General features: G+C 53.7%; 6 protein-coding genes across 6 annotated transcripts; 3 read left to right on the top strand and 3 right to left on the bottom strand.

Annotated features, from left to right (window-relative positions):
- Nucleotides 1–1,148: 1,148 nt before the first annotated feature.
- Nucleotides 1,149–5,380, bottom strand: BDP55DRAFT_259052 (PHD-finger domain-containing protein). Its single transcript, XM_060566326.1, has 3 exons — nucleotides 3,800–5,380; nucleotides 2,707–3,740; nucleotides 1,149–2,655 (listed from the first exon to the last, which is right to left on the bottom strand). The coding sequence occupies exons 1-3, from the start codon at nucleotides 5,282–5,284 to the stop codon at nucleotides 1,581–1,583; spliced, it is 3,594 nt and encodes a 1,197-aa protein (XP_060434947.1). The 5' UTR covers nucleotides 5,285–5,380; the 3' UTR covers nucleotides 1,149–1,580.
- A 3,924-nt stretch (nucleotides 5,381–9,304) lies between these two features.
- BDP55DRAFT_646453 (uncharacterized protein) lies at nucleotides 9,305–10,317 on the top strand. Its single transcript, XM_060573706.1, has one exon. It carries the CDS (start codon nucleotides 9,329–9,331, stop codon nucleotides 10,220–10,222), a length of 894 nt encoding a protein of 297 aa, XP_060434946.1. The 5' UTR covers nucleotides 9,305–9,328; the 3' UTR covers nucleotides 10,223–10,317.
- A 3,189-nt stretch (nucleotides 10,318–13,506) lies between these two features.
- BDP55DRAFT_541640 (biotin-requiring enzyme) lies at nucleotides 13,507–14,688 on the bottom strand (the record flags this gene model as incomplete). The annotated part of the gene is made up of 1 exon (XM_060568233.1): nucleotides 13,507–14,688. The coding sequence occupies one exon, from the start codon at nucleotides 14,686–14,688 to the stop codon at nucleotides 13,507–13,509; it is 1,182 nt and encodes a 393-aa protein (XP_060434945.1).
- A 994-nt stretch (nucleotides 14,689–15,682) lies between these two features.
- BDP55DRAFT_259026 (uncharacterized protein) lies at nucleotides 15,683–17,096 on the top strand. Its single transcript, XM_060566324.1, has one exon. It carries the CDS (start codon nucleotides 15,916–15,918, stop codon nucleotides 16,972–16,974), a length of 1,059 nt encoding a protein of 352 aa, XP_060434944.1. The 5' UTR covers nucleotides 15,683–15,915; the 3' UTR covers nucleotides 16,975–17,096.
- BDP55DRAFT_259029 (uncharacterized protein) lies at nucleotides 16,951–18,104 on the top strand. Its single transcript, XM_060566325.1, has one exon. It carries the CDS (start codon nucleotides 17,219–17,221, stop codon nucleotides 17,978–17,980), a length of 762 nt encoding a protein of 253 aa, XP_060434943.1. The 5' UTR covers nucleotides 16,951–17,218; the 3' UTR covers nucleotides 17,981–18,104.
- Nucleotides 18,105–18,710: 606 nt separating this feature from the next.
- On the bottom strand, nucleotides 18,711–20,193 carry BDP55DRAFT_259018 (uncharacterized protein). Its single transcript, XM_060566323.1, has 3 exons — nucleotides 20,075–20,193; nucleotides 19,516–19,803; nucleotides 18,711–19,447 (listed from the first exon to the last, which is right to left on the bottom strand). The coding sequence occupies exons 2-3, from the start codon at nucleotides 19,772–19,774 to the stop codon at nucleotides 18,960–18,962; spliced, it is 747 nt and encodes a 248-aa protein (XP_060434942.1). The 5' UTR covers nucleotides 19,775–19,803; nucleotides 20,075–20,193; the 3' UTR covers nucleotides 18,711–18,959.
- Nucleotides 20,194–22,100: the final 1,907 nt, after the last annotated feature.

Here is a 22,100-nt window from a genome sequence, read left to right as displayed (position 1 = left end):
TCAATCCCCCTCCACCACACACTGAGCGACGTGGCAGCGCATCCCTAGTGCCCACCCACCCTCCTTCCCTCCATCAACGACGTGTGCTTAGGCAGACAGCCGTAGAGCTTCTTACTTTCGCATAGCCTTGTCATGAATCTGTGGTTGCAGTTGCATCTTGTACTATCAGCTGATGGCTTGAGGCTCTTGACTATCTTTGCATTAAGTTTTGAGGTCCCCTAGTCCTAAAAGTCGCTGATGAGGCTCCGTTGAGTTTAAGTTGGTTTTAGTCAATAGCGTCTCTGACCATTATTCGTGTTAAGCCAGATACTTGTGGCCAAGTTGCTTGTCTGTGGGCGGGATTCCGCCATCTTGCAAATGGTGTCCAGAGTTCCTCAACAGCTCACATGATGGTAAGACTGGTAAGTAAGATATTTGTGGATATGAATACCTATGTCTGCTCTGATCCCTCTCAAAATCCAGAGTACTATGCGGTGCGCTTCCATGTATAACACGCTTACAGCGTCTCCGAGTTCCTCGTGCACACGACTCGGAGCGTCAAAATTCCCAGGGTCATGAGTGAACCTATTTACACATGTACATATATATATAAGTAGTGGCACCCTCGGAGACACGGAAGGAGACACGAATAGAAACAAAGATAGAGACGCGGATAGAAGCAAAGCATAGGAATAGTCTAGCATATCGCCGACCTTCAAGTGGTATACGTTACCCATAGACAATGGACCATTCAATAACTTAAAGCATCAAGACCTAGTATATTTTCAAAGGGCGCGCGGCTGTCATGTTGCACACTCGAAAAATCTTATTCGGCATCATCTCATATCAACTCACACAACCAACATGTCTCTGCCTGTCTTTCCAAGAAGAATAGACACAACTTCAACACCTACGTCGCTCTATCCCAGAAGGAAGAAGGGGAAAAGACACAAATGCGCAGATTAACCGGAAATAATAGGGCGGGATCTCTTCCTTCCTCAACATCTCACTCTCAAACATTCATTCCCATAACTCAGGAGGAGAAGAAAAAAAGTGTCTCTCAATACTAGCTAAGCTAAGAAGAAAAGCCTCTCCCATCTCGCGTGGGCGGTATAACAGGGTGTGCGTGTGTGTGCGTGAAGCCTCCCCGTCCCCTCTTTGCTAACCTAATAAAACTCTTCCTTGGTCCGAAAACGCCCTTGAAGCCAAAGCCATGTTTGGTCGAAAGTTCATGGGGGACAATAGTGGTCCTTCCCGACTTCTTAAACGCCTTATGATCAAACCCACTGAATAAAACTCAAAGAAGAAACAAGAAGGAAGTAATGGTGGTAGTAATAGGGCACGCGGCCTCGCTATAGTATACGCGGCGCGGGAGGTGTAGTTAAAGAATACTGTGTAAAGTTGGGGGAATCGTGACGCAATGAGGTGGTTGTCGGGAAAATGAAATGCAAACGGGGGAGAAACAGTCGAGACATGTCGTCGGGGTCTTCTCTTATACAAATACAACTTCGTTAAAGCACAAAGTTCATAACACACGCGCGTGGTAGCTCTCCGTAAAGAGCGAGGGTTGCCGTTAGGAAGGCCAGGGGGCAAAGGCACATTTATCTCCTCCGAGCAGATGCCCGGGCACTGGTGCGCTTGCGCACTTTGCTGTTGTTGGATTTGGCCTTGCTGACAATCGTGTCCGCCACCTCGTCGTTGACGGTGGGCGACGCAGTGATAGTACTATCCTCCACGTCAAAGGCCAGGCCCTCGAGCTCCTGCTCGTCCATGTCGGTGAGGTCCTCGCTAAGACTGCGGAGCGCCTCGCGGCCGGTCCATGTCTCCTCGACAATGGTCGTTCCCTTGGGCTTGAAGTCGGAAAAGAACCAAGGCACGCCGCCCTCGGACAATGGATCCGTAGACTCATTGCCCAGGCTACCGTTGGACTGCGGAGGCGTTGGAGGGGCTGGCTGCGTTTGTCTGCTGGCAGGAACATAGCCGGCCTCAGGCGGTGTGTCTGTGGGCTGAACGGTCGGAACCAGTGGCTCTTCCGTCTTGACAGCAGCCTTACCGTTGCCCTCATGCCCCGCCACCGATGAATTCGATGAGTGAATGCCGCTTGGCCTGTCCAAAGTCGAAGTGTTGACTTCAATATTGCCCTCGTCTTCTTCTCCTTCGGCATCGACGTCCATCTCGTCTGCTGCAGCATCGGTTGTGGCGCTTGCAACCTTGGCACCCTCGTCGTTTGCAACGGTGATCTGCTCGGTAGCAGCATCCACCATAATAGTATCCTGGCTGGGTTCGGTACTCTCATCTGTGCGGGAGACGGTGATGGATGGCTGACGGAATTCGATACTGGCTTCCAGCATGCCCTCGAACTCCTTGGCCAGAGTCTCGTACGGCTTGTGCGTGATTTCGGCCTCTGTTTTGAGGGCCGTCTCAAGTTGTGGCTGGACAGCCTTGAGTATTCGTTTGCCGAGCGTTTTCCTTTGCCTCGGGTCGTGGAAGTTCTGCTTCACAGGCGAAAGAGTACCGCCTTGAGACGGGTTTTCAAGGTGCGTCGGCTCTGTATTAATGCCAACATGAATTACCTCACACAAGTCGTGTGTGAAGACGAGGGTGTTGGTATAGAATCGGCACTCCAGTTTCTCCTGTAGCTCCAAGAGGCCTTCTTTAAAGATGTTTTTGTCGAGGCTTCAACTCTGGTTAGCAAGATTGTTCAACGAGGTGGATGTCATCACTTACAAAATCGCCTTCTCGACGACTGGTCCCAGCAGCTTGGCAATTGGGAAATAGCAAGTGTCCACGAATTCTTGCTCGAGCTCTGCGGCATCGAGCTTTTCTTGCTCTCTCTGGACGACGCTTTCCGAGAGAAGCTTCAGTTCCCAGAGGTCCTTGAGCAACGCCTCGGCGAACTCGACACGCCGTGACAGACGGGCTTTGCCAGATGGGCCCATTTGTGCAAAATTCCGCCTGGTGAGCTCCATCGATGAGAAGGTCTCCATCTGCAGCTGCAGTCGCTTGAGAAGCGCCGCGCCACGGCGGGCCTCGCGCTTGAGCGTCCAGTAGCGGCATGCCTCACTGACGAAGTCCTTGCGCTTGCGGAACGGGAACCGAGAAAGCGCCTGTTCAACAATCTCAAAGACAGCTTGAGGAATGATGGGTGCGCCTGAAGGCAGCTTCCAAATCTGCTTTCCGGGTTGCCCCTTCTTCTTGTCCCCACCAACATAGGACGCGAATTTGGCCCCCGTCATTTGACTTTCGTCAGGTGGGTGTTCCGTCAAAGCATTGCGGTGATTGGCAGCCAGCGCATGAGCCGTTGCCTGACTGTCTGCCCAGATCCGTCCCTTCATTGCTCGCTTATAGAACTTCTTAGCTTCTCGCGCTGCTTGAGCGACGCCATTGTCTTTTGAGTAGTCAGGAGGACAGTGTTTGTCGCAGAACGCCTTCAGTATCATGCTGTTATCAAGAACTGCAAGTGCTCCGTGACTATTCTTCATCTTGAGGAATAGGCGCGACCGTCGCGCGCACGTTACGTGAAACGCTTGGTAGCAAGACTTGTTACTGCACTGTATGCAGGCACCCATCTTCTGATTGCAGATGTAGCAATTCAACTTCCAGCGTGTTTTGGGAACCTTCTCCACATCCATGACAGGCTCCATGAAAGTGGCATTCCCCAGGGACACCTCGGGAATCCACATCGCGCAGAGAAGATGTGCCCATTTCGATGAGTTGGTCTGTTTGAAAGCGCCGTCTGTGTTGGGGCAGAAGATGCAAGTCTGTGGAGTAGTTTAGTAACGCTGTCTGAAGTCAAAACGAGTGCGGGAAGGAATCTTACCGGTACACCTCGGCCGATGAGCTGACACTTCCTGCAAAGCCACTGGCCTTCTGGAATGAAGGGCACACCGTAACACTCCTGATGGACTGCGAGATCGCATCCGTCGCAGAATACAATGGCATTGGTGTTTTCGCAGTCGCCATCATCGCAAATCGCGCATTTGCTGTCTTGCTCCTCCCCGACTTGTGGTTCGCCATTTACGGCCGCGGCCGAACTAGACCGCGGTCGATGGGTCTGAGGCGGTTTAGGATTGGGCTTTGGTATCCGCTTTTCCAACGCATGCCACTCTTTTTCGATTTTGGTAATGGCGATTTCAAATACTTCGCGGGTTATTGGTTCCAGTTCGTTACCCTTCCTTTGTTCCCTGTTGTACACATCCAGCCACTTGTCATCCTGCTCGTCCATGTCGTACTCGACACGCCCGACATTGGTACCAGACATCGGGGGTGCCTCGCCATCGACCTTGGCCGCTAATTGTTCGAGGTCATCCTCCAGGTTTGGCTCCGCCGCTTTGATAAGTCTGCCCTCAGGGCGCATGTAACGATCGGTCTCCTGATATCCTACATTCATCATCGACTTGTCTACGTATCGTGCTTGGCCAAAGCTCTTGCTCTCGAATTGCTCAACCTGATCAGATCTGCGATAAGAAGGCGCCTTGAGGTCTAAACGCTCTTTTGGGGTTTGATTCCGAATAGGCAGGACTTGGGGTAGTCTTGGTGTCGCTGCTGGAGCTAGATCTCTACCAAGGAAGGAGACAGATTCACGGGGTGGTCTCGTGCGACGCTTCTGCGGTGTTTCACTTCCAGCAGCAACGGGAAGGCTGAAGTGTGAGTTTGTGGTGGGCGCTGGTGTATTGCCTGTCGAGGCTGGGTTTATCTCTCTCAAGGGCGTATGGGATCCATTCATCGGTGTGGATGGCCGTACTCCTGCTGGCGTCCTCGGAGGCGATTTGGCGACAGGGAGGGGGAGTCCGTCGACTTCTTCAGAACGGAACATCATGAATGTAGCATCGATATCGAGCTTGGGGTGGAATTCCTCCCAGCCCCGTTCCTCTCTGGGCTTGTATCCTTCGTTTTCTGCAACGGCCGCTGCGACAGCCGCAGCCGAACTGAATTCCATGTCTTCTCGGTCGGCGGCGGTTCGTAATCTTGCGCTTCTTTCTCGTCTTGGGACTATCGCCGACACGCTGCGCGGCTCCCTTGGTGGTCTACGCACTGCTGCGATGGGCGTCTCAGTTCCATCATCATCGATGAAACGGCCACCACCACCAGCACCTCCAGGAATATACCTTCTTCTCTTAGGCGGGGGTTCGGTATGAGGAACTGCGGAAGGGGTGGCGTGGTCGCGCGTAGATCGGCCGGAGGGAGGTGGTGCGGGGGAATCTCCAAGGTCGCGCGCAACGCGAGTGGCGTTGGATGTGCCTGGAGGACGTCCACGTTTTCGGCCGGTAAAGGATCGCCTCGGTGTTGAAGGCTTTGAAGGCATGTTTCGCGATTATTGGCCCAGTATTGGGGCTTCTTCTGATGGGGATTAAGAGAGGTGGTCGGAAATCACCGCGTCAGGAGGAGGTGGCGCGCGGAGTGGTGGTGCGGCTGGAGGAAGGGGCGGGGCATTGGCGAAACGGTACCGCGCACGTATCTCCGGCACGCAACAAGGCTACAGTACGGTTGCGAAGGTGATGCTGAAATGGAGAAGAGTTGAACAGGTCATCAGGAGACGAGGTGACGTCGAATTTGCGGCTCAGAGTTACGGGTGCGAAAAACAGACAACGCGTGAAGTTGAAACGCACGGACCCGGATACCATTGTTAGCCGCAGGGGGAACGCGCCATTAGTCATCCGTGAACACCTGGCAAGGGCAGTCGCAGGGGTGGGTTTGAATGGGGGCATTGCCATTTGGGGCATTAGGGCCTTGGGGTTCGCTTCAGGTTTCGGGGAAGGAACAAGGGGCCTTGAGGGGCAGCCGCACCCGCATCCACTTTGGCACTAGCACCTTACCCGTCACCGTTGATTGGGTCGATTGCTCCTTCTTTATTTTATCAGATCGAATGGACATTCCTCGACAGGGCCACAGTTCCTTGCCGATTCAAGCGTAGCTACCTTTACCTATCTTAGGTAGGTGCAGACCGTACTCTCTGTTCCAATTCATTTTGATTCGCATCGAGTCATCAAGGCCTGAGGTGGGTTACTATTCCACCTCTTTCCCCTGCTGTTAACATGATTACGCCTTTCCTACCAACTACACAATGTAAAGTTGTCTGTTAGTCGTTTACTTACCTTACCTAGTACTACAACCGCGGGTCTTCGCAACATATATGGTGGCAAATTCAAAGACACCCGAACACACATTATGTCTCTCCACAAGTTCGGATGCAGCGAGTCATTTGTGTTCCTGTTCAAAAGCAGAACCCAAAGTCAATTGAAGATGGCGACAAACCAGCAGACGAGCACCTCGACTCGGCCGAAAAGCCCATTGGCGCAGTTCACTGAACACGCCATGGCCGAGACCGGATCGTTCACTCAGCTTAAGATCCGAACCTGTGCGTAATCCTTCTCTCTGGTCCATTTACACCAGTGGCGCATGTCGGCGCAGCGACTCGTTCGCGACTCTCTGAGCCGCTAGACTTGCGACCGGCATTGATGTCACCGCTCCTCTACCCCGGATGCCCTCTCCACATTTTCGGGTCCCTTCCCGAGGCGGCCAAGCGGCCAATGTGCTTTGCCGCCCCTCCTCGATCGGCCACCGCTGTTCCACCGCCACATGGCCTCCCTGCTTGTTTACCGTTTACCTTTGTTGGTTTTCAGGGTCCAATCTCAGCTAGACATCTTGCCGTCAGAGATCTAGTCAAGCACGCTGTAAGATACCCGGCTTGTGAAGTTCAAAGGTCAGCTTGCTCCATTTAGCTTACACTTGCTTCATCCTGTCATGTTTTCTCTTCCTATACCTTTCGTTTGTTCGAACTTTTCCCTGACCTCGGCATGTCGCTTCCCCCTTCCTCCATAGGTTTTACCTCGATTTGAATTGACGCCTCGTAACCGGGGGATGTGTGTGTGCCGGCCCTCTTGGTCTTCCACCTTTCCCCGTCCCCGACCGGGAGATCCCACCTCATCGATAATGTACTACCCAGCTGCGGCTTCAACGAAGTCGTGTGATCTAGCTGGCTCGCACACATGCTATGGGTATTTGGCTTTTATGTAGGCTTTGATCAATTACACCGAGACTTTGCTTTACAAATCTACGAGGGCTAGTCGTCGGATGACCTATGAGAAGCCTGGCTCTGCCAGGAGATGTTTCGAGGGTTGAGCAACGTCGCTACCTGAGGTCAGCTCCGCATCCATAATCTGCTTAGCCACCATCTGTGAGTTCGCGGAAGACGCAAATACAAACGATGCCACATTGTCACAAATATCTTAAGCGACGCATGGCCGCTTTTGCAACACCATCCCGTCGGCTGTCCTCGTGCACAATTGGGCTGACGTGCGGTCTTGACCACTGAAGAGTTCATTGCTCCCAAGAGTGAGATGAGTGCGACGTGCAAGGACACCATTATTTGCTTCGTCAAGCTCGTGGTCGGCAAGATGGTGGGAACAATCCCCATCGGTGTGCACCTGTGGATCCCCACCAACGAGATCTCTGCCCCTTCACCGTTTGGTTTTCGCTTTTGTGTCGCTGTCCTCGCTTACTTTCTGAACGGCCGGATAAGCTAATTATGCAATCACTATCTGTCTGCCACCGTTTCTCTCGTTCTTGTTACCTGTGTAACTCTATTTGGTCACCAGGGCATTTCTATCCGAAACAGACTACGCACTTGGACTAAATCTCAATTCGCCTGCTTTGTAGTTACTGGGCCCGTGGCTGATGTGCACATCGACGGAAACAGCGCGAGTATTTGACGTTTCCCTTCCTGAGCGGCAATCAAGACTTACACCTCAGATCTGGGGACAGCAACTCGGTCGACAAGAGCCCTTGGCCATGAGCCTCGAAACTCCCAAAGGCGCGGCAATTTCCTCCAAAACTGAGACTGAAATGCTTCAAGAAAGAAGCAGGCGTTGACCCGACCCAGCCGCTTAGCCTCTCACAATCACTCCCAGCATGAAGCATCGGCGACTTTCTGGTGCTTGAATACCCTCGTGGAGTGTCTTGACCTCGAAGTTCTCTTACGAAAACTCCTCATTGAGGGACGATGTGGTGAAGTCACCTCATCACCAACCACACAGCACTCAGGTACGCAGTATTGTGAAAGTTTACTGGCGATCACATCTTCTACTAATGAGGAAACGATCGGTTAACCACCACGACCGCGCTACAGGTCCAAGCAGTTGACGGAGAATTAGCGACTCAAAGCTAACTTCAATCTTCAGGCAAAGGCAAGCGTCGAAGTTGCAGAGAGCACACGCAGCCAATTCAATCCCACGTACAATCCCTCTTTAAATGGTGGCCGCGAATGCCTGAGCTCAAGGTGTTACTGGGAACTTTTCACGCGAGTCACTGACATATCCGGGGTTCTCACTGATTACCGACCTCGACAAGCTGCTTGACCCGCTTTGCAACGTTGTCGAAGCCCGCCAATTTTTTTCGATTGGAACCAGGTTTTGCAAGGTTCCCATTCATTGTGCCGAGACGCTTCGCGATGTCTACATTACCTGCCGTGTTTAGTTGCTTGAGCTCAAGAAGATGGGGGACATGTCACATCAATGAGTTCCCTTGCCAGGTGCAAATTGCTTACTTGCGAATAAGGCTTCAGCCCCACGAAGTGGCCAAGTAGTCCGCTTGATAGATTGTTTGGACGGTGTGAAGTCCCCAACTACCTGTGTTAGGCGAGCGGCCTCTGCGATTAACACCTTAATACCGACATTTGATCAACTTAGCCGCTGCGAAAGGCCCTTTGGGGTGGTCGAAATCAATGACAAGAATCTCTCAAGAACATAGGGAGCTTCATTGCTGACAGCGCAGCAGCTCAAAGAGTCTGTCAAATTAGCGATTACTGAATCTGGTAGTCGGTAGGCCCCTTGCAGATGATGTCGCTAACCTGGAACAACGACGCGAGAATATAATCGAAGACAAAGAGCTTTGAGTGATCCTTGTACCTACTGTGTCGAGCAGCACCATTGTACTATTTGGCTCTGAGGAGACTCTTCTTCTAGGAATGTTTATCGCTGTTGCAAGCGCGCATGCACTTTAGGCCTTACTGCAATTACTTGACGATCTTGTTTATAACACGACTCAATTTTCCTACCTCGCGTCAAGCCGCATTCAAGCGACGTAAAGTGTCTATTTTCTCTTGACGTGAAGGTGCTGTTGTGCTGTCATGGACGTTACAATCGGAAAACGAGGCTCCGGCGAGGTTGGCTATCTGGTTTTTCAGATACATAGATAACTATTTCAAGGCCTCATTCGGTGGGCCTCAATTACGTCACAACTTCCTCATCTCGAAAGATCAGCAATGTGAACAAGGTTGCAGTTAGAAATTAACGTTCATACTGAAAGGAATCGAGCACACATTTGCTGTCGAAGAGACTCGCAAAGCTGAATGAGTTTCCGCAGACCACGGGCAGCTTTCAGATGGCTAATCGTAAGATCATTGTTTCATTCGATACTATTGGAAAGAAGGGGTATACTATGTCATGTGAGCCCCAATCTCAGCGCCAAGGGCAATAGGAGACAATATTTGTTGCCGTTCTTGGCGGACGTACGTAGACTGAGACTACCAAGTAAGAGCAGTAGCCCCATCTGGAAAGTACAGTCAAACAGCATGAACAAAGCTAGCCCAAGTATGATGAACTGCTTGCTGACAGATTGTAGACTTCTGTGCCAGGGTCCACATTGGAAAGGGTTTTCTGTAAGTATTAAACGAATCGTCTCAAGGTTTGCGGCTAGATTTCATTCTTGCAATTTGCTGCGGAGCTCAACTATCACTGAAGTTTACATTGCGGTTCGAGGGCCTTCCCCACGATCCTTGGCGGCGATGCGCACACAGTGTATCATAGGCCAGTCGATGAGGTACTCTTGCTACTCAGGGCTGGTCGGGACAGACGTATGGGAAGCAGCCACCTTCGAAGCAATTGAGACGAGCACGGCCTTGGCGATATCAATCCCCGTAAGGACGCGACTGGCAAGGCTAACGAGGACGAGGTGGCTAGCGATGATGAAGATAAAGGCTCGGGGCCCGACCTCGGCGTTTGCTAACTTGATTGAAACCGCCTTGACTTTAAAAGGCGATTTATTAATCAGTTGGAACGATAGAGTGGCGCAACCTGCAGTCTGCGTTGACTTGGTAACACTGACCGCCTTACTCGAGGTTTGCTTGGCCTCGATAGTTTCAATGGGGTCTCAAAGGTCCGTTGTAGGTTGGATCGTCAGACAGGAACCCTTTCAACGAGCCCAGCTGCGGGAAGTTCTATTCATCGGTTGTGTATTCTCGTGAATTATTCAGCGGGTGGTACGGAAGGATGGAGAATTGGTGTGGTCCTGATACGGTTAGCTATGTAGAATGTCAGTGACCCCGTCAGTGCATCCTGGACTGAGAAGCTCACGCTCAGCCCTCGACTCGCCAGACAGAGTCTTACAAAGTCACAGAGACCTCCGTAAACCAAACTTTTGGTGTGATGACGAAAAGTTGGATCTAGCCAAGAAATGAATCCTTTTATACTACTTAGTTACCTGGTGATCTAGGTGAAAGCCCCTCAGCTTCGGTGGTATACTGTTTGGGAGGGAGGCGGAGTGGTTGTGTAAGATCGAGAACTAAGTTGAGAACAGGGTAGATATGTTACATCTGATCTCTAATAAATTTGATAGAATTTGTCCTTCGTCACCTCGTACAAGTGTGTCTTTCCGAAATTCAGGCATGCTTCCCAGGCCGCGTCTAAGAACTCAAGGGAAAAACATTGCACAAGCTCGCTGACCCTTTATCGCGAGGCCGCTCTCGGCGAGTTTGTCTCCTCCGTAAAGGCGTGTAACGTACTTCGTGGCCGGGCCATCCAATGAGGCATAGGATATGTCCTTGGTTTCTAGACGAGGTCTTCAAAGCTCGAGAGGCTTCAATGGTCCCCGAGGAACCACGGGGAACACTGAAGCCACAATCTGTATGAATTGATGGCCGAGCTACGGCAAGGATTATTCAGAAGGTGAGAAGTCTCTCGGGGTTTGAGACCGAGTTCCATTACAGAAGCGGATATGTTGGAAATGACAGTGACGGCTCGTGCGAACGGCAGATATCGGGAGCCGGCTATCACAGTGGCAGGCACCTCCCTTTACCAGCCCGAAAATGAAGCTGAGTGTTCTTAATAGTCAAAGTTGAAGCATTAACTGATGGAATTTGGGAGAAACGAGCTTCCTCTCGGATTCATGGCCGACGAACCCCGAATGCAGGACGAACGAGGCTATGACCTTGGTGGCTCCGGCTTATAGAGTGTGAGCACGTCACGAAAGCAGTCGTCATGACTTTCCACAACTTCCGCGGTGAGCTCATCACCCAAGGCTATATCGCAGTAACAATCACTTCATGCCGTCAAGTAAACCCCCAAGAAAGACCACCGCTATTCCCAGGGCTGATTATAATCAGCTTCGCTAAAGTGCGCTTATAGCGGGAATTCGATTGAACGCTGCATCTCTGTCAATAGCACATCCATACTTTAGTGGCCGTTGCGACTGATAACACATTCAAGCTATTTCACGATTTCGGCCCATACTACGCCTTGGAGTACCACAGCGTATTATAAAGCCTTGAACTGTGCTGCATTTAATCGCCTTATCTCTTCCAAGCGTGGGATCTATAGCTTCAAGAAACATGAAGCTGCTAGAGCTTCCAGCCCGAAGAGATGACCCAGAAAGGCTATCGAGATCATGGGCACCTTCGATCGGCTCTGTCACTGCCAGTGACGAATTTGAGGTCCTAGAAGCAGTATGCCACTTTGAGAATAAGGTATTGATAGCGTTAGAGGGGGCAGCCGCAGACGCAAGCCCGGGTACCACACTACCTTAATGAAGACCCGAGTTTTGAGCGTGAACGGCGACGTCGAGGCAGCTGACGCGGCAGAGGAGCATAGCTCATTTTAAAGTCATCAAATTCCCAATGGTGCCCGCCTCATGCCCCAGGGCCTTTGTGCAGTAGATGCATCCTTGAAAAGCTGATAAGGGTTCCGACGTCCAGAAATTGGACCTTCGGCCACAAGGGCAAAGCTACATATACCGACGAGACGTAGCAAGTCCCTGGTCTCCGGACAGGCCCTGATTTCCGTTCGCATCTTTGGTACGAGGTGTCGTGTGAGAAGGGTGACGGGATGGGGAGTGAGGCTAATGCCATCTGGTAAATCCGGAGCTCGTGGTACCAGGAGGCCAAGATCCCTGGTGGGAGTTTTGGCGGCTCTGCCGATGCTCAAGACAAAGTATATCAACCCCGTAACTCGCCTCTATGCCCGTATTGACATTGGAATACTATGCAGATGGATACCTAGAGACAGCACAAGTACACCAAGATCATGTTTACGACGTACGCTCTGTGCAACGCCGGTCTTGACAAACTCAAGGCGGCAAAACTTGGTCCAATTCACGGCGATCAAGCACACGACCATGCTCCGCCAGGCTGCGAGACTACGGCCGGAGACGGCTGAACCTGCCTGACCCGACTTTACTCTGGTAGTTCTCTAGTTTTGTTACTTAAGGCATATTAAGCTGATGGGCGAGGGCGGAGTCGTTAGTCGAGTTATCGTGGCCGCTTTTAGCAGTCGTAGTAACGTATGCCTTATTTCCGCCAATAGTCCTGTTGGCTTGGTATAAGGTCTTGAACAATATGAAGCTGGGATTAGGAAAAATTAAGAAACGATTTGGCTATATGAAGCCCTTCACCCCGTAATGTGTGCTGGTCTTCGTGTGAAGATATAATCGAGTTCCAGTAGGATGTAATGAGCAAGTGCCTTTCACCCAATCCCGCGAACGACAAGGATTTCAAGCCATCGTACCGGCTTCTCGGACTGAGCCCATTCCAACACAATCATTGCTTGGCAACTTAGATGGACTACGCCCAGCTGCGTCCATAGCTAGTTATACCTACCTTAACCACTAGGCAAGAGCCATCTTCGACACCTGTGTGACATGGCCGCTGTGTAAAGGGGGCATTCAGAGCGCGAACAGAGGAAAACACACTCCGACATGGTCCAGATGGAATCCAGTCCACAGCAGCGTGGCTCTTGGCATGATACTCAATGTACTTCTCTGAAAAAGGGGGCGCTTAGGCCCGCGAATATCTGACACATGCTTGACAATGTGGAAAGGCCGGGGAACTCCAAGGCATAAGTTGGCGCGTTTTCCATGCCCACATTTGTAAGAAACCACACGCAAAACTTTTGGATCTCATGTACATCGAGTTCTTTGCCAACAAGTTCTCTAGTAATCGTCACAGCTCCAGGGCGAGGCAGCTCGTCCTATATGGTACGGGAATTACTCTCGGCAACACTAGTAAGTTCAAAATTTTTTGTTTTGAAAAGCTGAATTTGAGACGGTGTATAGATGTATATGACGTTTTCAGCAGTCTCCCATTCCACAACACGCTACAAGTACATTTTCTTCCCGCCGCGTCGGGGGCCAAGAAAAAGATTTCTATCTGTCTCCTACGTTTGCCGATGATGAAATATTTCGTTCCATTTCCTCCATCAATTCCTCGGCATGCTCCTAGGCGCTCCCCGTCTATTTATCCCTCACACATACAACACCTCACAGAACGAGTCTGCCAGGCTCCTCCTCCAAAATGACCTTGACCCTCTCCAAAAACACCTTGGCGCGCTTCTCATCGCCCTGCGGCACCGTCACGGTGAACAGGTTGCTTCCCGACGACATGCCAGGGGTATGGTGAGCAGCGACCGGCTTCTTCGCAGCAGTCTTCTTGGCCGGGGCGGCGAGGAAGTCGATAATGTCAGCCGAGGACGACCGCTTCGACGCGCGGGGGGCCAAGAGCGAAGCCTCGGGCAGGGCAGAGATCTGCGGCAGGTAGTATCCGCGCGAGCCGCGGGGCGCCAGCTTGTCGAGGCCGAGAACCTGGTTGAAGAGCTCGTCGGCGGTGGCCTTGCGGGCCGAGGGGGGCAGGTCGTCGTTGGCGACCTCGGCGGCGCGGGCGACAAAGGTGGAGACGGGCATGAAGACGCCGAGGGTGGACTGGATGCGCTTCTGAGCCTCGAGGACCTTTGCGAGGGAGACGGGGAGGGCGACCTCGGAGTCGACGGGGGCGGCGGGGGCGACGGCCTCGGCCTTCTTGGGGGCGGGTGCGGCCTCCTTCTTGGGCGCGACCTTGATGTTGCTCAGGTCGAGGTGGGACATCTTGACGGCGCGGTCCATAATCTTGCTGGGGGTTTCGGCGTTGATGGTGCCGAGGTAGGCGAGGACGTCGCCCTTGAGGAGGCGGCCATTGGGGCCCGTGGGCTCGATCTGGTTGACGGCGTCCTTGTCGAGGCCGTGGCCGTTGACGAGGGCCTGAACAGAGGGGAGGAGGGGGTATCGCTGCTCGCGGGCCTTGGAGCCGGAGGTTTTGGCCGCGCCGCCCTTTTGCTGCGCGGGAGCCGACGACGCCGCGGGGCCTTCGCTCTTGGGGGCTTCCTTCTCGGCGGCGGGGGCGGGCTTCGAGGTGGAGGAGGAGGTGTTGTCTTCGGCGGGGACCTGGAGGGTGGAGAGGTCGTCACCGGCCTCGGCGATGACGGCGATGCGGGTGCCGACCTGGACGGCCTTGGCGCCGTCGCCGGTGGTGATCTTGAACATGATGCCGTCGTCCTGGGCCTCGACGTCCATGGTGGCCTTATCGGTCTCGATCTCGAGGAGTACGTCGCCGGCGGAGAAGGACTCGCCCTCCTTGACCTTCCAGCTGGCGATGCTGCCCTCGGTCATGGTCGGGGAGAGGGCGGGCATGGAGAAGTTCTGGGCCGCGAGGCATCGTGCTGAGGTCCGGAAGCCTGTTTTTGGAGGGAGCGAAGAGTGGTCAGCTCCGGAGTTGTCTCTCGGTTTCACGTCGTTGCAGAGGACAGCATGAGGGTATATTTTGCTGACAGCTACAGCATGAGTGAGAGGGGGTTGATCTACGGACCTCGAGCTGTGGACTCTGCGGGTATTCTCCGGCCAGCAACCCTCGCAGAAAGACGAGCCGCCGTCGCAAAGGAGGCCATCTTTAAGATTCACGGGAACCGTTCGTCGGAGCCGGAGCTTTATTCGGGGGGTACGTAGGGAGCGAAGCGGGTTCGGATCGATTCAATTGAGGGAGAAGTTCCAGAAAAAAAACTTCCTCAATTGATTTTCCGTTGTCGGACCACACGGCAGAGGGACGCAGGCGATTTGGTCGTCGGAGGCGGAGGATGGTGGACAAGGGGAAAAAAAGAAGAGGAAATCGCCAAAGTGGGTTGAAGGCTTGTCCGTTCGGGCGTGGTCGGTGTCGGTGGTCGAAAAAGCGAACCCGGGGCGGCGCCTTGTCCTTCTCTCTCTCTCTCTCGCAAGGATAAAATTGTCGAGCTCCGTTGGGTGAGCTTCGTTAGCGCCAGCAATCACGGACCTGTTGGGGTGGGACCGACTCTGATGCCACTTTGGTGTGGCTTATCGCCGAATTCTGGCGGCGGACGGGGGCACGCTGGCAGGCACGGACCAAGAAAATCCCGCCAATTTGTTGGTCTCATTGGCCCCGTCGAGAAGTTTTGGTTCGCCCGTTAGATCGGATGACAACTAAAAAGTACGTACTCTCTTCTTTGAGCGGTTTTAAGCATCTGTGGCGCCTTATCGTTGCGCCGCTCTCCGACCGCAATCGCAGCTCCCGTCACTGGGCTCACCTCACCTCAGCACGGGCAGGGTAGGCAAAGGGGAAAAAAAAAAAAAAAAAAAGGTCCCCTGCTGCAGATTGGACGTCGCATTTCGATAGTGGAGACACACCCACACCCCTGTCATCGAGACGTCTAATGCCCCACAGAAACTTTTCTGGATAGCTTCAATTTCCACGTACGATACCTACCTCGACAGTTGGACGATTCCTGACGGGACCAATTGAGCCACGGCCATCGCGTCGCAAATCACCAAATCCTTGTCATTCTCTTCATCTGTATCTTTAGCTTCATACACCGCCTCATTTGTCACCACAATCAGCAATCCGCGACAATGGCAGCCTCCTCAAGAGGCATGAGCCTCTGCCTCCTCCTCGCCTCCCGACCCGGACCCCTCTGCGCGACGGCGACAACCACACAACCTCTCCTCTCCCGCCGACTCTTCAGCTCCCTGAGCCTCCTCCGATACGCCGCAAAACCCTCGCGCACGACAGCGATCCCAAGCAACCTCACCCGCAGCGCCGTCTCCAAGCCTCCTCCTCCTCCTCCTCCGAAATCTCCCCTCCCATCAACGAACCCCGCGACAGCAACAACATCACCAGGCGGTGGGACCGCAGGCTCAGCTTACGCCCTCGCAACACACTTTGCCCAGCGGCCCCAACCCACAGTCCTCTACGAAGCCGCCTCCCACCTCTGGATGAAACTCTCCGCCTGGTCCGCCGCCACAATGTTCTACTCCTACGCGGGGATAAACTACTACTTCACCCTCCTCAACCCGCCCCCGGACCTCGCCTTCTGGGTCCCGCACGCCTTCGCCTTCATCTGCGTCGCCACCGCCGGCTTCGGCTCCTACTTCCTCTTCAACGCCCGCAACATTGTCAAGCTCATCCGCGCCGTGCCCACCGCCTCTCTCGTAAAGTCCGCCGCCGCTGGCGGCGGCGGCAGCAAGACCGGTAAGGCAGCGGCTGATGTTCTCCCCCTGGGCGTGACCAGCGCCAAAGCCACCCCCATCGTCCTAGAAATCACATGCGAGCGCATCCTCCCCGGAACCCCCAAGAAACTCCTCGTCGCGCCGGAGCAGGTCCGGATCCCGGGCCGCATCTACAGGCCCTTTATCGCGCCCACGCCCGCCATGGAGAGGGCCGCCGCGCGGCAGCAAAAGGTACAGGCGAAAGCCGACTGGGAGTACGACAAGAACCACCTCATGACGACGCCGATCCGGCACGCAAGTAAAGGGTTCAAGGCGGTGTGGTACGGCGTCCGGAGGGCCATCACCAAGGAAGGTTTTATGCGCATGGAGGCTGGCGGGGATAAGCTCAAGCTGGACGTGTTTACGGGCTGGGCGCTGGATGATGGGCGGGCTATTGATCGGCTGGTCAAGGTTGGAGCGTGAAATATGTGATGAATTGGTTGTGGATGAGGGGGGGGGGATTTTGCCCTGATGGGTAGGTTAGCTGCTCTTCTATCATCGAGCGTGGTTGTACAATATTGTATTATGATGGAGTCCCAAAGTAGACGAGATTCTATCAGGGGAAAAAATGTTCAAAACGTTGTAAAGAGATGCCTCCACGAACAAAGATAGCTGAGGAAAACAAGACACAATATCTCAGATATATACAGCAGATACTGAGCCAGTCATGCGCGGTTACTTACCTTCGACTACCAGGGTTCCTTTCAATCACGACTACATGTTGAGACGATCTACACATCACACAGGCCTCATCGTGCTGTGCACTCAGCCCAGACATAGTGTCACTCTCAGCAAGACCCAGCCAGAATCGAAAGCCTGCCTCGAAACGACAGACCTCAAACCCGCTCTATGCCAACATTCCTCCCTAAAGACAGCTCACAGCGTCAAAGTCCCCAAACCACATCTCGAAATCTCTTCAAATCACATGGAACAGAGACGCGCAGTTGGCGCATCTAACTGGCGAACTCCGCCATCCTCCCCGTCCGCAGCATCCTCCCCGTCCGCAGCATCCTCCCCGTGGCGCAGGAGTCAGAAATCATCGATAGAATCGTCGATCCTCCACAGCCATGCCCGCTCTATCAACCGGGCCCAGACCGGCAGACTGCAACCAGCCCTGCAGAACTCCCCTCTCGAAACCCGCAAAACGCATCTCGATCCAGCACAAGTCGTGGGCCAGGCAAGGCAAGAAATGCAACTGCCTTGGTTCCAGCAAGGCGTACATGCATCCCCGAAAGCCAAGTCGAAATCTTCACCAGACCGCCCCTCACAGCCTTACCGTTACCCCTCCATCCTCCGTGTGTCTCAGAGCGCCGCTTCACTTGAAGAAAAACACCGTTCTGATATTCACCGCGTACAGAACGGGAAGGGTAGAAGGACATGGGCGCAGATCGACCTAGTGCCCCTGATCGGCCTTCTCTGGCGTCCCTGATGATCGGACATACTAGGACGACCCAATGCTATGTTTGGCAACCGAGTGTGTCTCGCCTTGTCCTTGTCCTATATGGCGTGCATCGGAAGATGGGAAAGTAGTGTGTACACACGGTCTCTCGACGCCCCCCCCCCCCCCCCCCCCCCCCCCCCCCCCCCGACTTGGCGAAGCCGACTCCGGCCCAACCGCAGCGGCGGGCATTTTCCCTGATGTCTGTGGTTCCGGGCCCAGAAGATGGATGGCATTTGTGGGAAATCGGAAGCTGGTAAACAGTCGAGAGGTCCATTGGGGCGGAATACGTGGACTGTGGACTGAGCCAGCGGCTAGCGCATGTCAAAAAGCAGGATGTCACGGTAGGTGCGGATTGAGGAAACGCCCAGGAGATCGCATCGTGAACCACCGATAACGTGGTTGTTCGATGGTGGTGGTTGGGGTGAAGCCTGTGTAAAGTGCTGTCCGTGTAAGTGGCCGGTGGTTGACAAAGAGCTTTCCGGCGACGGAAACAAAAGCTTCGAGAAAAAAAAGTTGGCTGGCAAGGCTGGTGCTGGCTTAGTTGGCGGCCACCAAGTCCCACTTGGCAAGGTGGAATAGTGTATAAATCGGCTGGCGGGCGATCTATGGCGGTCAGTCAGCCTCAGAGTTTACGGGGTCGAAACGAGGCTATCCCTGCCTGCCAGGAGCCACGTCGAACCTTCAACGGCTGATCAACAGACATTTTCCAAATGGCGTAGTGAGGGGCAACTGAAGAAACGCAAGACACTCGGTATCCCCCTCCGGCGAGCTGCTGAGCGTTCGTCCTGTCCCGGAGAAGGACCTGTCGATCGTCTCGTCTTTAGAGAGAGAGGGGGAGTTGCAGCAGGCGGGGTACAGACCTCAGTTGAGGCCATTCCCAGGAACCAGTAGAGAGCGGTTACAGAGTGGTGAGGTAGAGGACACACTGCCGGGCGCTTGCTGAGCGGTGTGATGGTAAGCGGCCTTCTTACCGTGCAGGATTGGTTGCAACGAATGGTTTCCAACACTTGCCTCCGCTGCCGGACGGAGGATTGGAGGAGAGGAGATGTCGTGGGCTTTGGTGGTTCGGTCTGGCGGTCACCGTACGCTCAGGAATTATCCTTCGTTCCACCCCGCCTTTCATGGGTTTGAATGATGCCGTCATCATCCCTCGAGTCGGTCGTCCAACAATGGTCAGGGTCGAGTGATAATGCGTGTGGTGTTGGCTGATGAGGGGCCTTGGTCCCCACCGAACTGGGTGGAACGACTCATGTCCCATTTCATTCTTGGTACGGATATCGCTGTATCGCATCGCACAGCGCAGCGGGTCTGTGCCGGCGGCAGATCGAACTCGGGCAATGGCTGGCCGTCGTGAATAGGGGAGACATGAAGCAGAACTCGATCGCATTCTCCACCGGCCGAGGTGGCGGCTCCGGACGCCGGCATGAAGGCCGCCGACTGCCCGATTCTGGGCAACTGCATGCAGTGAGCGTGTGCTCTCTGCCCGTTGAAGAATAGGAAGCACGAGAACAGGTCATCTACACCTGGTACATCATTGGAAGAGGATGGAGGGAATCTCGGGTGTGTTGCACCACAGTTCGAGGCAATACTGAAATTGTACAAAAGATGCGGATGGCATTTGCGGTGTGGGAAATTGCAAAGACTGGAGGAAGGGTCCTCGAGTCTATGCCCCGAGTTTGGATACCTGTTATGTCCCAAAGTTGACTGGCGCGTGTCTGCGGGTAAGCGTAGGGAATGTGTCAAGCATAAAGCGATGGATTGGGTCTCCCCGCGATCCTCCATCACAGCATGACGCCCGTCATGGCTGGCGGCTGTAGAGGCATCAGATCATCAGCTCATGATGGTTCGAAGGCAATTCAACGATGCCCGCAAAAAAGAAACGAAAAAAAACTACGGCTGCAAATTGGGTCCTAGACTCCTGGTTGTTGACGTGCGAGAGCGGAGGCCGTAGCAAAGGATAGCGCGAGAGACAAGGTCCGGGGTCTGACAAGAGCCTACTATACCTGGTAGTGTACTCATCGTGTTAGTGTATGTACTGAGATTATTATGTGGTGCAGACTCCCGAGATGAGCATGCCAATACCTTAGTGTGGGGGGAGGGGATGAGCGGCGTTCCGATAGATAGCAGACCGTACGGAGTAGCCCCGTACGAATACTCTAAACACTGCGGACTGGTTCGATAAGACAGCTGAAAGTGTGGCATCTTGAAAGGGGCCGCTGCGGTGTGCTGCCGGCAGTGCAAAGACAAGAGAAACGATACCTCTAAACCTCCATCATACCTCAGCCGAGTAAAGGTTAAAGATGGCGTATCACGTACCATGCTCGGTACATACACCGACAAGAGTCTGCATGAGGCAAGGCCTTGTATCTGTACGGAAGCTGGTGGTATGGATTGAAGCTTCACAATGGACCCCGTTCAACAGGGCCTCAGGAGGCTCCGCCGAGTTCGCTTCCATGCCGGCCGCCATGAGATCAGATGGAAGTTGAACCGGGAACCTGCCAAAGAAGGTAGGCGACGCTTGAGGCTGTCTATTTGCGGTCCAAGGACAGGGAGAAAGCGGGAGAATGAGGATGCGTACTCGGGTTGCGTGGTGCAGGCGGGAATGGCGTTTGGTTGGCCGCAGCCAACGGTCATCGTCAATTCCCCACGAGATCGAGGGGCGGCTCCAGGGGTCCGAATGCCCCTCATTTTTTGCACCAAGCTGCGCAGAGATAGGTATAGATACAGACAGGCCGTGATGGTGTGTACGCTTCACCGTAGCACTGCTCGTCATGAGCCGCCAACGGCACGAGCACAGACCATCACAACCCTCATGTAAGTCAGAGTTGAAGTCAAGGTTGAAGTCAACAGTCGAGAAGTCAACTGGTTCGAGCAATCCTAGCATCTTGCTCTAAGACGAACTGGGATAGTGTCATTCCTCCACTCCCTTTCTAGTGGAACAAGGCCTGTTGACCACCCCGGTCCTCTTCCAGTCGTGCGTCTCTAGGAAATCCACTCTTTGCAGTCTTTCTCGCATAAAACAAAAAAAGGTGTGCGAGCCTGCAGGAAAAGAGAATTTTCGCGACGGAGCGGTGAGCGAGCAATCGGCGTATCGCCTCCCTGTAGTCTCTCTCCCCCCCCTTGATGAGACGACAAGTGTGCGTTCCTCGCCTCCTAGAGGCGGCTGCATCATCAAATCGTGTACCTCAAACCTATTGTCAAGTATCAGTGGTCGAGTTCCTGCTCTCGGCGAGCTCGGTAAGGTAGACGGCGCATTCTTGGAGGATCTTCAGGGTTCAAGCAGCCTTGTTTTTTTTCCCCTATATCTAAATTGAACCCTGTTGCGCGAGTAGCGCTATTGATCATATCCGGTTTCGTAGTACGGTAATAGCAAAATTCCCATCTTTTGCTCGGAAAGGCGAGAACAGGAGTGAGGGTCCTGATTCGTGGTCACCAATCATGTATCTTGGCGTACAAACGTCAGACTTCAGGTGAAGTCGTGAATCCTGCTGCAGCTTATACAAATCAACTTGCTAGTGTAAATGGCAAAGTTGCAGTAGTGTTGTGGCTGGCGTGAACGATGCCTCAAACGTAGTAGCTGTGTGATGCTATGCTCATCCGGCCATCCGTCAAGAATTCCCTGGCGTAAGGTAAGCCACCTCTTCCCGGCTTGTATGAGGAACTCGTCAAAAAACAAGGCAAGCCAGTCTTCCCGAGCTGAGTAGCGGGGGCCTTGGTTCGTCGGGATCCCCTTTGCAGTCGACACGTCAAGTTTCCAAGCCGCAAGACTCGCTCACTGATGGAACCTTTTCGGTAGCCCAGGTCCGGTGAGATCGACGGCTGTTCGGCAGTCCACCGCTCAATGGTGAGCATCAAAAGAACGACTCACGGTGTCGAGCGTGAATCACACAGCTGGGCGATCTCTCTTGGCTGGCGAGTCAGCGGTCCTCCCGCACCCCGGTCCCCAGACTCACAGACTCTCCAGCCTCGCATGCCCGGCACACCATTGGTGGGCGGCTCCGTTGCACCATAGATGAGCTCACATGCTCGCAGCGGCGCCGCTCATCCCTAGCCTAGCCCGTAGCGATGTCCCCTTGACATCGGAACTCGTTGCAACTTCCAAGGCATC

The sequence above is a fragment of the Colletotrichum godetiae genome, assembly GCF_030913485.1.
Source record: "Colletotrichum godetiae strain CBS 193.32 chromosome Unknown BDP55scaffold_4, whole genome shotgun sequence".
Taxonomy (NCBI): domain Eukaryota; kingdom Fungi; phylum Ascomycota; class Sordariomycetes; order Glomerellales; family Glomerellaceae; genus Colletotrichum; species Colletotrichum godetiae.
This window is presented reverse-complemented; position numbering and strand designations above follow the sequence as displayed.

Excerpts from the sequence above, each read along its gene's own strand:
- BDP55DRAFT_259052 (XM_060566326.1), bottom strand. The coding sequence starts at position 5,284 with ATGCCTTCAAAGCCTTCAACACCGAGGCGATCCTTTACCGGCCGAAAA. Across the intron at positions 3,741-3,799 it reads TCATCGGCCGAGGTGTACCG|ACTTGCATCTTCTGCCCCAA; the intron begins GTAAGATTCCTT and ends ACTACTCCACAG. Across the intron at positions 2,656-2,706 it reads GTCGTCGAGAAGGCGATTTT|CCTCGACAAAAACATCTTTA; the intron begins GTAAGTGATGAC and ends CCAGAGTTGAAG.
- BDP55DRAFT_646453 (XM_060573706.1), top strand. The coding sequence starts at position 9,329 with ATGAGTTTCCGCAGACCACGGGCAGCTTTCAGATGGCTAATCGTAAGA.
- BDP55DRAFT_259026 (XM_060566324.1), top strand. The coding sequence starts at position 15,916 with ATGGCAGCCTCCTCAAGAGGCATGAGCCTCTGCCTCCTCCTCGCCTCC.
- BDP55DRAFT_259029 (XM_060566325.1), top strand. The coding sequence starts at position 17,219 with ATGCGCGGTTACTTACCTTCGACTACCAGGGTTCCTTTCAATCACGAC.
- BDP55DRAFT_259018 (XM_060566323.1), bottom strand. The coding sequence starts at position 19,774 with ATGGAGGATCGCGGGGAGACCCAATCCATCGCTTTATGCTTGACACAT. Across the intron at positions 19,448-19,515 it reads CTCTTCCAATGATGTACCAG|TTGCCCAGAATCGGGCAGTC; the intron begins GTGTAGATGACC and ends CACTGCATGCAG.